We start from the raw sequence: 12,251 nt of genomic DNA on the forward strand, positions 1-12,251 counted from the left end.
GCAGGAAGGAGGGGATATAAGTAGCCCGGACAGGTATCTGCTATGTTCCTATACAGATATCCACTGCACAGGACCCATGTGCAACTCCAAATCTCCCAGTGCCTACACTGAAACAGTAATATCTCTCATATGAATCCAAAACATTACATCCTAAAAAGGCATCAACATGAGAGATGCTAAAGAGAGACATTCCAGGGTCTTGTCTCAGTCTTCAAACTCAGCTATGTGTCTTACAGGGACAGTGCATTCAACCCAGGTGGGCAGTGTTTCTAGTGCTTGGGGGCCACAGGGGACTGGTAACTCTTTGAGTCAGGGGAGGAAGACATAAGACAGCTCAATACTAAAAATCAAATTCGGCTCAGACAGTCCTAAAGGAAAGAAGACAAAGGCTGCCATCTTCTCCTCCACTCCCTCAACACCTCTTTACAGCTGAGACAAAGGATGAAGGACGGCAGGAAGGCTAAAGATCAAGGGAGGGGAGAATCAAATACGAGTAAGGACTGAGTACTCAGAGGCCAGGTGAGTGAAATCATACATCCATACTAGGAAAGCACACATAGTCAAGACTCAAGTGAAACATTCATTGTCAAACAAATCTAATGGTTGGCCAGGCGTTGGTGGCGCACACTTTTAATCCCAGCACTCGGGAGGCAGAGGCAGGCGGATCTCTGTGAGTTCGAGACCAGTCTGGTCTACAAAGCTAGTTCCAGGACAGGCTCCAAAGCAATACAGAGAAACCCTGTCTCGAAAAACCAAAAAAAAAAAAAAAAAAGAGGAAAACAAATCTAATGGTTGACCATATTTCTCCTCACCTCTATGAAAGGTCTCGCAATCTTGGGTGCGATGGTTTCGCTGACAGAGGGTTCCTGAGAAAGCACCACGAATTCTTCAGCTTTCACAGGAAAGCCGGCATCATCCATGGGTGAATATACTTCAAACAGCTCCTGGATAGTTCGCTGAACACAAGCAATAAGTACAGTCATTTCTAGGAACAGACACAATCCTATACCTGACCTGAGCTTTGGGCATCATAAAAACTCCATCATAAAAACATCCCTCATTAGTGAATTCAAAATAAGATGGTCCTGTTCAATGTGGCATTCCTCACTGAGGGAAGCTGGGAGGTGAGACAGGGTCTCCCTATGTACGCCAGGCTGATTCTGAAAGTATTATCCTCCTGCCTCAAAATCCTGAGTGCTAAACTACAGTGCTACGATGCCTAGTCACTGAGAATTCTTAACAAATGTAAGCTAAGCTACCTGAGTCAAGAATGCCATCGAGTAGTCATTTCCCTGAGCAGCTACTTCCCGTATCAAATCTTTAGTTCCATTTTTCAACAATTTCTCTTCAATAGAATTGCCACTGACAAGCCTACAAAAGAGAAGAGAAAGAAAATGTATACATATTCAGTTAAGTCACCTAGAAATACAAGCCAATACCAGGCATAGGTGTCCAGATGGTATCCAGGGAAGCAGCAGATGCCTCACATGCTGATCAACACCTGTCTGTCAATCTCTCCACCCTCAGCTTAGTAAGCTCTGGAGTCTTTGGTCCATCCCTCTGCTTGCCAATGTTTCTCCCACCTTAATCTACTTAGACATGTCTCACACCGTTCCATACTCATCCTTACTGTCTGTTCTCTTTGACACTCTCTGACCACAACAGGCAGAGTGATTTTCTGACTTGCCTAGTGAGAGGCTTAAGAGATGTCACATTCTTTTTTTTTTTTTAAAGATTTATTTATTTATTACATATACAGTGTTCTGCCTACATGCCAGAAGAGGGCACCAGATTGAATTGTAGATGGTTGTGAGCCACCATGTGGTTGCTGGGAATTGAACTCAGGACCTCTGGAAAAGCAGTCAGTGCTCCTAATCTCTGAGCCATCTCTCCAGCCCGAGATGTCACATTCTAACTTAAGTGTCAACAGTTTCCTATGTCTCCTGCAAGCTGCTAGGCCAACAGAGGGTGCTCTAAGAAGAGTACCATGGTTGTTGTCCTCACTTAACAGACAGTGGAATAGACAGTTTCAGGGTAGTGCCCCAAGCAGGTCCCATCACCCAGTCTTATTTTGTATAACGTTCACTGCTTTGTTTTAAAATATACTTTTAAAACAATATATATATGGGTGTTTCACCTGCATGTATGTCTGTGTACCATTTGCATGCCTGGTGCCTCTAAAGGCCAGAGGGTGGCACTAGATTCCCTGAGACTGGAGTTACAGACAGTTGGTGAGCTGCTATATGGGTGCTGGAAATTGAACTTGAGTCCTCCGGAAGAGCAGCCATCTCTTCAGTTCTGTTTACTTGCTTTTAGGATGTTAAATGATAAAACTCAAGAACGCTTAAATTAAACAATTTAAACAAAAGTTTTCACGGGGATGAAAAGAACAAATGAGAATTTTCCAAGAGAAAAAAAGCTCCAAATAGGAAACATAGGAAAAAGTGACCAATTGGGGAATGGAGAGATGGCTCAGCAGTTAAAAGCACTGACTGCTCTTTCAGAGGATCTGGGTTCAATTTCCAGCATCCACAAGGCAGCTCACACCTGTCTGTAACTCCAGTTTCAGGGGACCCAAAGCACCAACGGACATAAAAATAAAAATAAAGTATCTTTTTAAAAAGTGACCAATCAAGTACTGCTGTTTCATCATTAATGCAAGTTCAGTATACACAGTTTGATTATGTATGAGCATGAGAAACAGGGAAAAGTCATATTCTAATCTGAGATCACCACTAAAACAATTTTATTTCTGTTCACCTTTGGTTTATAAGCACATCAACACCCTGCATGCACAGAACAAGATGGTACCGTGGTGATATTTTGTTTGTGCTCTAACAAATAAAGCTTGCCTGAAGATCAGAGTGCAGAACTAAGCCACTAGTTAGCCATAGAGGCCAGGCAGTAGTGGCACACACCTTTAATCCCAGCACTCAGGAGCAGAACCGATCTTTGCGAGTTCAAGGTATGGTCTACACGAGATTGATGCAATCTAAAAGAGAAATAGAGCCATGCATTGGTGGCTCACACCTTTAATCCCAGCACTAGAGAGGTAGAGACAGGAAGAGATATGGTTGGGCAGAGAGAGGCGGGACGAGACAGAAGTTCCCTCTCTCTCTTTTAGGCTGAGAAGTTGGCGAGGTAAGGTATGGCTGTGGCTTGCTCCTTTGTCTCTCTGATCTTTCAGCATTTACCCCTATATCTGACTCCAGGTTTTTATTATTAAAATCAATTAGAAAAAACTGTTACAAGTACCACTTTACATTCATGTAATAATAGCACATACATGAGGTGGGTTAGCTTTGCAAAGACAAGATATCACTATGTAGCCCAGGCTAGCTTCAAACTCATGATCTTCCTTGTTTAAGTCTCCTGAATGGGGGGGGAGGGAGGGAGGGAGGGAGGGAGGGGAGGGGAGAGAGAGAGAAGACAGAATACAAGCATACAGGCATGTATGTGCCACATGACTCATATGTGGAAGTCAGAGATTATCACTATTGTCACTAATAGTGGCAGTGCTCCTTCTACCCTGTAAGTCCTGAAGATCGTCAGGCCTGGCGGTAAATGATTTAACCAGCTGAGCACATGGGTCCTGTGGGTGACTTTTTAACAGACCTTTGTACAATGTGGTTGAAGTAAAATAGGCAGCCATATTCATCAGATCAGCTGTGCCTGCCTACAACAGACCACCATCAGTGGACCTATCAACTACTGTTATTCTCTCAGAAAGATGGACTAGGGGAGGGCCACAGGACTCTCATCTTTGTATGTAATTCTGCACTGTAGAGGGGCTAGAGTATACAGGCCCAGGGAAGACGGGAAGTAGGGATTCCATCTATGCAGCTATGCTGAATTCCATCTACGCAGCTATACAGAAGCCGCCATCCATTCTAGAGTGCAGTGCCATCCATTCTAGAGTGCAGTCACGGTTTGATATTACCCACACTCCTGTAAGAAACCACTCTTGCTCTGTAAGTAAGCCCAATAAACTTATTGCAATGTTTCCCAAATTAGGCTTTAGTGATATCAAACTTGGCTTGTCTTTGAGGCCTTCCTTGTAAGGAGGCAGATGGGAAGGAATTCTTGCTATACATGTTTTTATCACTGTTTACCTTTTCAACCCCTTCCTCAAGGCAGCCAATGCAAAGGCTATTAGCAAAATGCTATTAGACTGGGTGTTCCCCAACAGGTCTTTGATGTGTGTAGCATGAGGCAAATCCTGTCTGTCGTGACATGCTAACCCACATTTGCTCCCTTTGCTAAGAGGCATGAAGAAGCTCCCTATGAACATGCTTTCCTTCTGTCTGCAACAGGTGTATGGCTGCACCCTAATGGGTACTCCCCATTCCTGCTGCAATGAACAACCTCAGTGTGGTTATGACAGGATAAAGGCCACAAATTTTAATTCAGCAAGTCTTCTCATGCTGCTTTCAGAAGAGCTGAGGCAATCCCTGTGTCCCAAACACACAGAAGCTTCCATTATTACACTCAGCTCCTCTTGATATGCTGCCTGTCTGTATATACTGAAGAGATACTGCATGTTTAACCTGAGTATCAAGCTACCCCACAGCAAGCTCTTTTTCAGACTGTGACACTTGGAATTGAGTATTTATACTCCTCAGGATAGAGAGCTTTATCTCCACTTTTAAATAAGAACACCTTAGTTTTCAACTTATGAAACTAATCTGACTTTTGACTTAAGAACTATAAGCCATTCCCTCCACTCTTATCATCTACTTGTTTAATTTGTTTATTATATTTTCCTTCAATAGTCAACATGGAGCCCATCCATCTGTTGCCTATCTAGACTATGTTGTGTTCCTACGCAGGAAAGAGTGACCAGCCCCATGCTCTCACTTAGACAAATTAAAGGTCTAACACAATCACAGATTAGCACTATATTAGAATAACAACCAGAAATTTAAAAGTGAGTCATGGACCCTTCTGCCTTCTCAATTAACTGTGAATGGCCAGCTATAATTTATATGCTTGAAGATAATGAGATCTAGCTAAAGTTTTTCAAAGATACTTTGTATTTTATAATTCTTAAACCAACACAAATATGAGCTGTGCTCTCCAGTTATTCTAAAAGAGATGCAAAATGTGAGCACTGAAAACCAGCAAGCCAACAACAACCAGACCTAAGCTACCCAACTGATTACAAATTCAAGCAAATGTCAAGTACAAAGACCAGACAGAACAGCAGCACTAGAAACATGACTAAAAGGAAAGTAAACCTCAGTTATGTAGGAACCTGTAAAATTCAATGGCAACATATTACATTTGGCTCTACTTTATACTGAATTCCTGCACCCACGCCCTCTACAAAGTTCATTATGTACAATTCTATAAATTGGCCAGGATGGTCATCACCTGTATATATGGATGTCCTTGCACCTTCCAATTCTATCACACCACTCCTGGGCTTTGGCATCCATAACAGGATTTAGGTCATTGTCATAAAATACCACGGTGTCAGCCTCAACAAGGTTTATGCCAGTGGCACGGCTATGGGTAGAGAGAAGGGCACAGAAAATCCTCCTGTCTCTGTTGAAACTCCTCATCAGCTCCTGAGAGGAAACAAAGTGCTCGGGTTAACCTTTCTGAGAACACTGGGAGAGCTTTGATACTTTCTATGATCTGTTTTGTAACTGTCTGATTTGTCCCATGTATAACATCTTACCCTGGTTCTCCTGAATGCATGCAGTTCCTTCCATCCACAAGCACCTGAGTGTTGTGTTTTGAGAATACAGGCATCATGTACATAAGATAGCATGCCCTATCTGGCACTTGCTGTCAGCCCAATCTGTAGGCCCCACAAGAAAGTAGAGTCTTGCTAGGGAGGGAGCTGTGCTTTCTCCTCTATCCTCAGGCAATGCCAGGGCACTCTACAGGCAAGAAGCCCCTGGAGTAAGGCTGAGGAAGTACAAAAAGATCTCTCTAGCCATTTGGGACAATGAATTGTGATGAAAATGTGAATACTTCTCTTCTGTAAAAAAGTTGACCAATCCTCTCCCTTCAAATAACAACCCAATTTTCTACACTATTACCAACAAAACAGGCTCTTTTCTATTTCCATCTATATTATGTAGGAACCTTCTTCTATTTGCTATGGAATATAAAAAGGGCAACTTGGTCTTGGTCTAGCAACCCCTCCCCTTTTTCACTCAGGTTTGTACTGAGATACTTCTGGTAAAGACCTTTTTCTAGTCTGTCACATGATGCTATGAAGACAATTATGGTTCCCCACCAAGGTACAGACCTTCTTCTTTCTTTGTGTACTTTCTTATGTTGACTATTCTCTCTATTACTGATCACAATTCATCATGTACATTTCTACAGTAAACAATTTTATATACCAATAATGTAGTGAGGCATTATTGCTGCTGTGTAGAAGCCCTGTACAGGGAGCACTAGATCAAGTGTCTATCCATCTCTGAGGTTGGCAATCATGCTGCTTTCTGGAAAGTTATGCTAAGGAGGCTCCTACCAGCACTGTCTATAAAGCAAATGTTAAAAATTAGCAAATATGGCAAGCAAAACAGGCTATACTTTTCAATTTGTATTTCTTTTTTTAATTTTATTTATATTTTATGTATATGAGTGTCCTGCATATATGGCTGCAGGCCAGAAAGGACATGAGATCCTATTTTAGATGGTTGTGAGCCACCATGTGGTTGCCGGGAATTGAACTCACTACTCTGAAAGAGCAGCCAGCGCTCTTAACGTCTGAGTCATCTCTCCAGCCCCCAATTTGTATTTCTTTTAAGTCAGTCTAAAAAGCACTCATATATTTGCTACATAGTCACCTCTTAAATCTTAAAGTATGTCAGTACTAACACAATGTGACTACAGATTACCCCTATTTATTTGTTCTGAGACACGCTTGTTTGGGGGAGGGGAGACAAAACATCAAGAAAAGAGTCAGTATGGAGCTTAGATGTGCCTAAATTCTAGAAGGGGTACGGGACACTGACCTCACAGCTGTAGGAAATGAGGCCTGGATCCTATGATTCCGGGTCACACCACGGAATCATAACAGGAAGATTATTTCTTACCTGCCGTTGTTCACTGTTGGCATTTTCATCAATCCGTACATAGGTGAGATAATGGAAGTTCAAGAACATCTCTAAAATGTCCAGCATAAGAACCATCTGCGATAAAATCAACACTCGACGTCCTTCAGATTTCAGTTTCTGTAGCAGGATTGCTAAAGCTTCTAACTTCCCTTTAAAAAAAAACAGCAAGAAAGAGCAGGAGTCTTGTAATTCAGAACAAGTGTTCCTCACTTCATTATCCGTGCCAACAGGGTCTGTCATACCTGAGTCGAACTGTACCAGCCTCAGCTCTGGGAACTGCAGTGAGCGTAGCGTTGTGAGCTGCTGCAGCTGCCGGTGGTAGGGGCGGGTGTGCTCCCTCAAGCACTGCCTCAGAGCTTGCAACCTGTTGCTATACAGTGAGGGTGGCCTCGCCACCCACAGGGAGGGTGGTGTAGCCACTACTGGAGGAATCACACAGGCCACCCTGAGGAGCAGAAATCATGTGTGGTCATTATGTGGCACCATGGAACCTCTGGCAGCCATGAGGCTTCTAAGACAAGGACAGAAACCTCTGACAGTGTATATTGCCAGACAAGCAGCCTGAGCTCCTGATTCTATCACTGCAAGGTAGCATCATCTTTCACAGCTAAAGGACACCACCCAAAGACAACTTCTATGAGGACAGATCTAAAGATAAGCACAGAACATTCTCCAAACCATAGCCATTGACTCAGATATTCTTGCTGGGACTCTTGAGACAGAAGCAAATTGCCTCTGGATGCAAACCTTCTAAATGCTGCCGGTGACATGTAACTGAGAGGGGTCAGACCCAGAACACCCTGCAGGCAGGCAGAACAGCAAGGGCATGGCCAACTTGATACTACCAGCTAACCTCCAGTCATCTACACCAGAAAGTCTTCCCCTAGGCATTAGCTGAAGCTCAGTTTAATTTTTACATTTTTATTTATTCACTTATTTACTTAATATATATATGTGTGTGTATGTATGGATGGATGGATGGATGGACAGATGGATTTTTTTTTTAACTTAACTTAGATGGGTTAAAACAATAGCTCCAGGACAGCCAGTCACTAGGCAACTTTGGCTGGCCTGGAGTTCATAGATGCCTATCTGCCTGCCTCTGTCTCCCAAGAGCTGGGATTAAAGGTTGTACTATAATGCCCATGACATTTTTAGTCATGTTCATGCATGTGTGTCTATGTAAGGGTTTGTACACATGCATGCAGTGCCTACAGAGGCCAGAAGATGTCAGATCCCCTGAGCTTAAGGAACTTGTGAACTCCTTAATGTGGGGGCTAGGAACCAAACTAGGGTTCTCAGCAGAAGTAATATGGGCTCTTAACTGCTTAGTTGTCTCTCCAGCTCCTGAAGCTAGGTCTTGGTGGTTTACTCTGTGATGTATAAACATGACCAGCATTTCAAAGACAAACAAGGGCATGAGAACAAATTGTTACAAATCAACCACACAGCCTGGGAAGACCTGGCACGGGTGTCTCAGTCTAAGAAGGACTCCCTGCCCTTTTCTTTACTGATTCACTCACTGACTTGAGACCTAAAAGGCAAGCTCTGAATGCTGATGCTCAAGCACTGGATGATCAGGGCCTTCCCTCGGACAGAGATTAACAATGTGATTCAGCTAGACAAAGAAAATGATCCTGACTAGCATATGGCTAGTTTTGTGGATCAGTTTTCTAAACCAGCCAGCTAATAACCTAATAATCAGGCTCTCTGGTTCCAAAGATAGATACTCCAAACTACTTTAAAACCCCAAGAAACTCAAAAGAACAACCTGGGGGAAAGCAATTGGAAATAAAGAATATTAAAAAAAAAAAAAGTTCAAGCCAGGTAAGTGGTGCCTTACGCCTTTAATCTCAGGACTAGGGAGGCACTAGCAGGTAGATCTCTATGACTTTGATGTCAGCCTTGTCTACAGAGTGAGTTCCAGGACAATCTCCAAAGCTACAGAGAAACCCTGTCTCAAAAAAAAAAAAAAAAGTCCAAGGAATGAAGAACTACAGGATGTGGTGACTCACACCAGCACTCAAGAGGAGAAGACATGAGCATCCAGAGGAGCTCAAGAAAAGCTTAGGCTAGCAACATGGATTGGAAGCCAGCCCGCACTACATGAGAACCAACATTACAAAGAAAAAAAGAAAATTTCTGGTGTGAAGCAGAGTGAAGGAACAAACACCAAAGGATAAAAATATTTTCCTGAATACACAACTCACCTGTCAAGAACATCCTGAAGAGATTCTTGACGCTGACTCAATGTCACAATCAGATCTCCTTTGCTTTTTGAGGCTGATGAGTAACAGTTTGCTGCTCTGGAACCCTTCCCCAGGTTGCTATCCAAAGACCAGCACAAAGGCCTCTTCCTTCTGCCAGGCAGGGAACAAATCCTCAGCAAGTCTCTCCCATACACTGGAGCTTGGGAACAGCGCCGGTCATTGACAAAATGCATCTGGTCCAACCGTTCCTTCAAAAGTCTGTTTTTTTCCTCCTTCACCAAAAATGTCAGAAGAGCATGCCCAAAACAAAACAAAAAACGGTTATTTGAGAAACAATCTGAGAAAGTCATTTCACCAAATGCTTTGGGAACTGTTACACACACATTCATCTATGACCTACTTCTATGAAACTATTAGTAGGAAAAAAAATGAAAAGGCAGAGAACTTTCTCAAAACATAGAGGACATTTATAACCGAGGAAAAGACAAGACAAAAGGAATAAAGACCTTGATATCTGCAGTCAGAGGCCCAGGTCAATTTCTTTCACTGGGAATAAGTGTTAAATCAAGGTTCTAATTCAAGGAGCATGTGCATCTCTGAAACTCATAAACTGAAAAGGACCCAATGGACTCTTGGCAGCCACAGAAAAGCTCCTGAAAATTGCCCACTTCAGGACTGTGAATTTGCCATTGTGTGCCCCTGTGCCTAACTAAGCCTTACCTGGGTGGGCCCTGCAGCAGGAGACGCTGGTTTGGAAGCTAGCCCAGGTTCTCCAACAGCCATAGCACTCACTGCTACTCGACCCGGAACACCAACTACAAATGTAAAAGCAAACAGCTGAAGGGGATGAGGGTGTAGTTTAATGGTAGAGCACTTGCCCAGAATACTTGAGGAATTCAATCCCTAAAACCTGTGTGCTCCTTGTCCCCAAAAGCAAAACAAACAAACAAAAAAAACCAGAAAAGGAAAACCAATATGCTTTCCATTCCCAAAGGTGCCTGGTAAAGGTATAGCAGTTAGTTCCTGAAATTTCAAGATGATAAAAGGAGTCTAAGAGTCTACTGCATCAAAGCTATGTACAGGATGAGGACTGTTCTGAAACAGATCACATACCTGTCCCTGTCCAAGCCAGCCTCATACCTTCCTTTGTCCTATACTGGTGAAAAACCACAGGTCATCAGCATATAGTGGGTAATGGCTCCTTGTTTGCCCATGAATCAAAACCACCCACCAGTTCTATAATACCGAGCAGTTCCAGGCAAGGGTTAGGCTTTAGAGAAGCTGGCAAAGAAAAGGTCAGAAGCTGGGAACCCAGCAGCATTTGGGCATGGGCCAGCTAGAGCAGTGTGCAAATCCTGCACTACCAAGTACATGACTCTTTCTACTCTCAGGGAGTTCTGGGCACAGCTACTAAATATTTTTTGGTTCCTAAGGTTTCTATCTTTAAAAAAGAAATTGTGTGTGTGTGTGTGTGTGTGTGTGTGTCTGTCTGTCTGTCTGTCTGTCTGCCTGCCTGTCTGTCTGTCTGTCTGTCTGCAGAGGTCAGAAGAGGGTGACAGATCCCCTGGGACTAGAGTCACAGATGTCTGTGAGCCACTGTGAGGGTGCAAGGAAACAAACCCAAGTCCTCTGCAAAGCAACAAGTACTCTTAACTGATGAGTCAACTCTTTGATCCCCAGAATTTTTATTAGAACATGACAGTGGGGTTTGGTCATATTCAACTAGTACATTTGGGAGCAAAAGAAATAAAAAGTTTATGCCATGACACTTGTGGAAACCAGACTATCACAAATAAGGTTTGACATGCAAGAAGGCCCATGGCCTAAGGTGCATGGCCCCTCCCAGTCACTCCAAAGAAAAGTCAGGAAGAAGTTCTCACCAAGCCCTCCTCCTGTTCAGAACACCCTACCTTGTGGGGTCAAGGGTGCGGGGCTAGGGCCACTGGTTGGGGGCTTGCTTCCCAGGGCGCCATGCACAGCGCCTGCCTGAGACACGGTCTGCATCACCACGGGGCCAGGGGCTCGCAGGTAGGGCTGCCCAGGGGCTGACACGATCTGGAGTACACTACCTGCAATCACACGTCCACCAGGGGCATCAGTAACAGATGTGTGTACATGCTAGCCACTTCCAAATGGTACAGTAACAAATGAGTCAGTATACTGCACATACACAGTCACATTTATACAAGCAAATATATCCACAGCTCAGTAACTCTGACAAAGGAGGAATATTTTGAAAATCCCAGACAGAGACAGAAAACCATCTGAGGGGAGTTTGCTTTATACCACATCAAGAAAAGACCACTAATCCTGCACATAGACAGGTACATATCCACTGAGAACCACAGTTGTCCTAAGGCTATGAAGGTCACAGAAACACTCACAGACTCATGTAGCCATTGCCAAAGAGATGAAAAACTACCAGAAAGACCTGGGCTTAGCCAGGTACCCATGATGACTATGTTGCTGTTCTTTAACAGTCTGTCACTTTTCTATTATGTGTGTCCAAATCTTCTTACCAAATGTGTGACAAGAGAACAAACAACTACCAACTACATTCACAGATGGCCATGAGTCTTAGATTCCAAGCCCTGTGGAGACACGCATTAAAGTATCACGAGAAGCAGTCATCCAGTCAGAACCCAGGGCAGAGTCTTTTGGAGTGGCTGCTGGGGTGGGGTACAGAGAAGCTAGTGCTGCCATAGATACCTGTGACACGTTAGCCTGAAGGTAAGTAGTCAATCATCACATGGCACTGGATTTAGCCAAAGAAGCTGCAATTGTTGCCACAAAATACTGAAGATTAATTTTAAGGAACTACTCAAGTTTTACTACCTCCATTCTTTTGAAAGCAATAACTACATATTCTTAGCCAAAGGTATGAGATGTTTGGATCCAAGGGTTAAAATTAAAACTTTAATCTGGCACAAATCTTAAGGTCTACTTATGAGGTTGAGACAGA

At 43.4% G+C, this 12,251-nt stretch overlaps 1 protein-coding gene and 1 non-coding gene across 14 annotated transcripts in view; both read right to left on the reverse strand.

Moving 5' to 3' along the window:
- The window catches only part of Ep400 (E1A binding protein p400), a 107,116-nt gene that overhangs the window by 25,483 nt on the left and 69,382 nt on the right, over positions 1 to 12,251 (reverse strand). For 12 of the 13 annotated variants that reach the window (XR_005871090.1, XR_005871087.1, XR_005871093.1 and 9 more), the window contains 8 exons: positions 11,200 to 11,358; positions 10,010 to 10,104; positions 9,290 to 9,561; positions 7,322 to 7,524; positions 7,059 to 7,228; positions 5,374 to 5,570; positions 1,260 to 1,371; positions 813 to 956 (listed from right to left, as the gene is read on the reverse strand). Coding sequence is in view for 1 of the 13 variants with exons in the window: in XM_040731688.1 (XP_040587622.1) it covers positions 813 to 956; positions 1,260 to 1,371; positions 5,374 to 5,570; positions 7,059 to 7,228; positions 7,322 to 7,524; positions 9,290 to 9,561; positions 10,010 to 10,104; positions 11,200 to 11,358 (1,352 nt within the window). In the remaining 12 variants the exon portion in view is untranslated. The remainder of the gene's footprint in view (positions 1 to 812; positions 957 to 1,259; positions 1,372 to 5,373; positions 5,571 to 7,058; positions 7,229 to 7,321; positions 7,525 to 9,289; positions 9,562 to 10,009; positions 10,105 to 11,199; positions 11,359 to 12,251) is intronic. The other variant, XR_005871092.1, reaches the window with a different exon arrangement.
- On the reverse strand, positions 5,793 to 5,925 carry LOC121134097. The gene has a single exon (XR_005871124.1). It is a non-coding gene; the product is annotated as a small nucleolar RNA SNORA49 (small nucleolar RNA).

The sequence above is a fragment of the Mesocricetus auratus genome, unplaced genomic scaffold, assembly GCF_017639785.1.
Source record: "Mesocricetus auratus isolate SY011 unplaced genomic scaffold, BCM_Maur_2.0 Super-Scaffold_100025, whole genome shotgun sequence".
NCBI classification, from domain to species: Eukaryota; Metazoa; Chordata; class Mammalia; order Rodentia; family Cricetidae; genus Mesocricetus; species Mesocricetus auratus.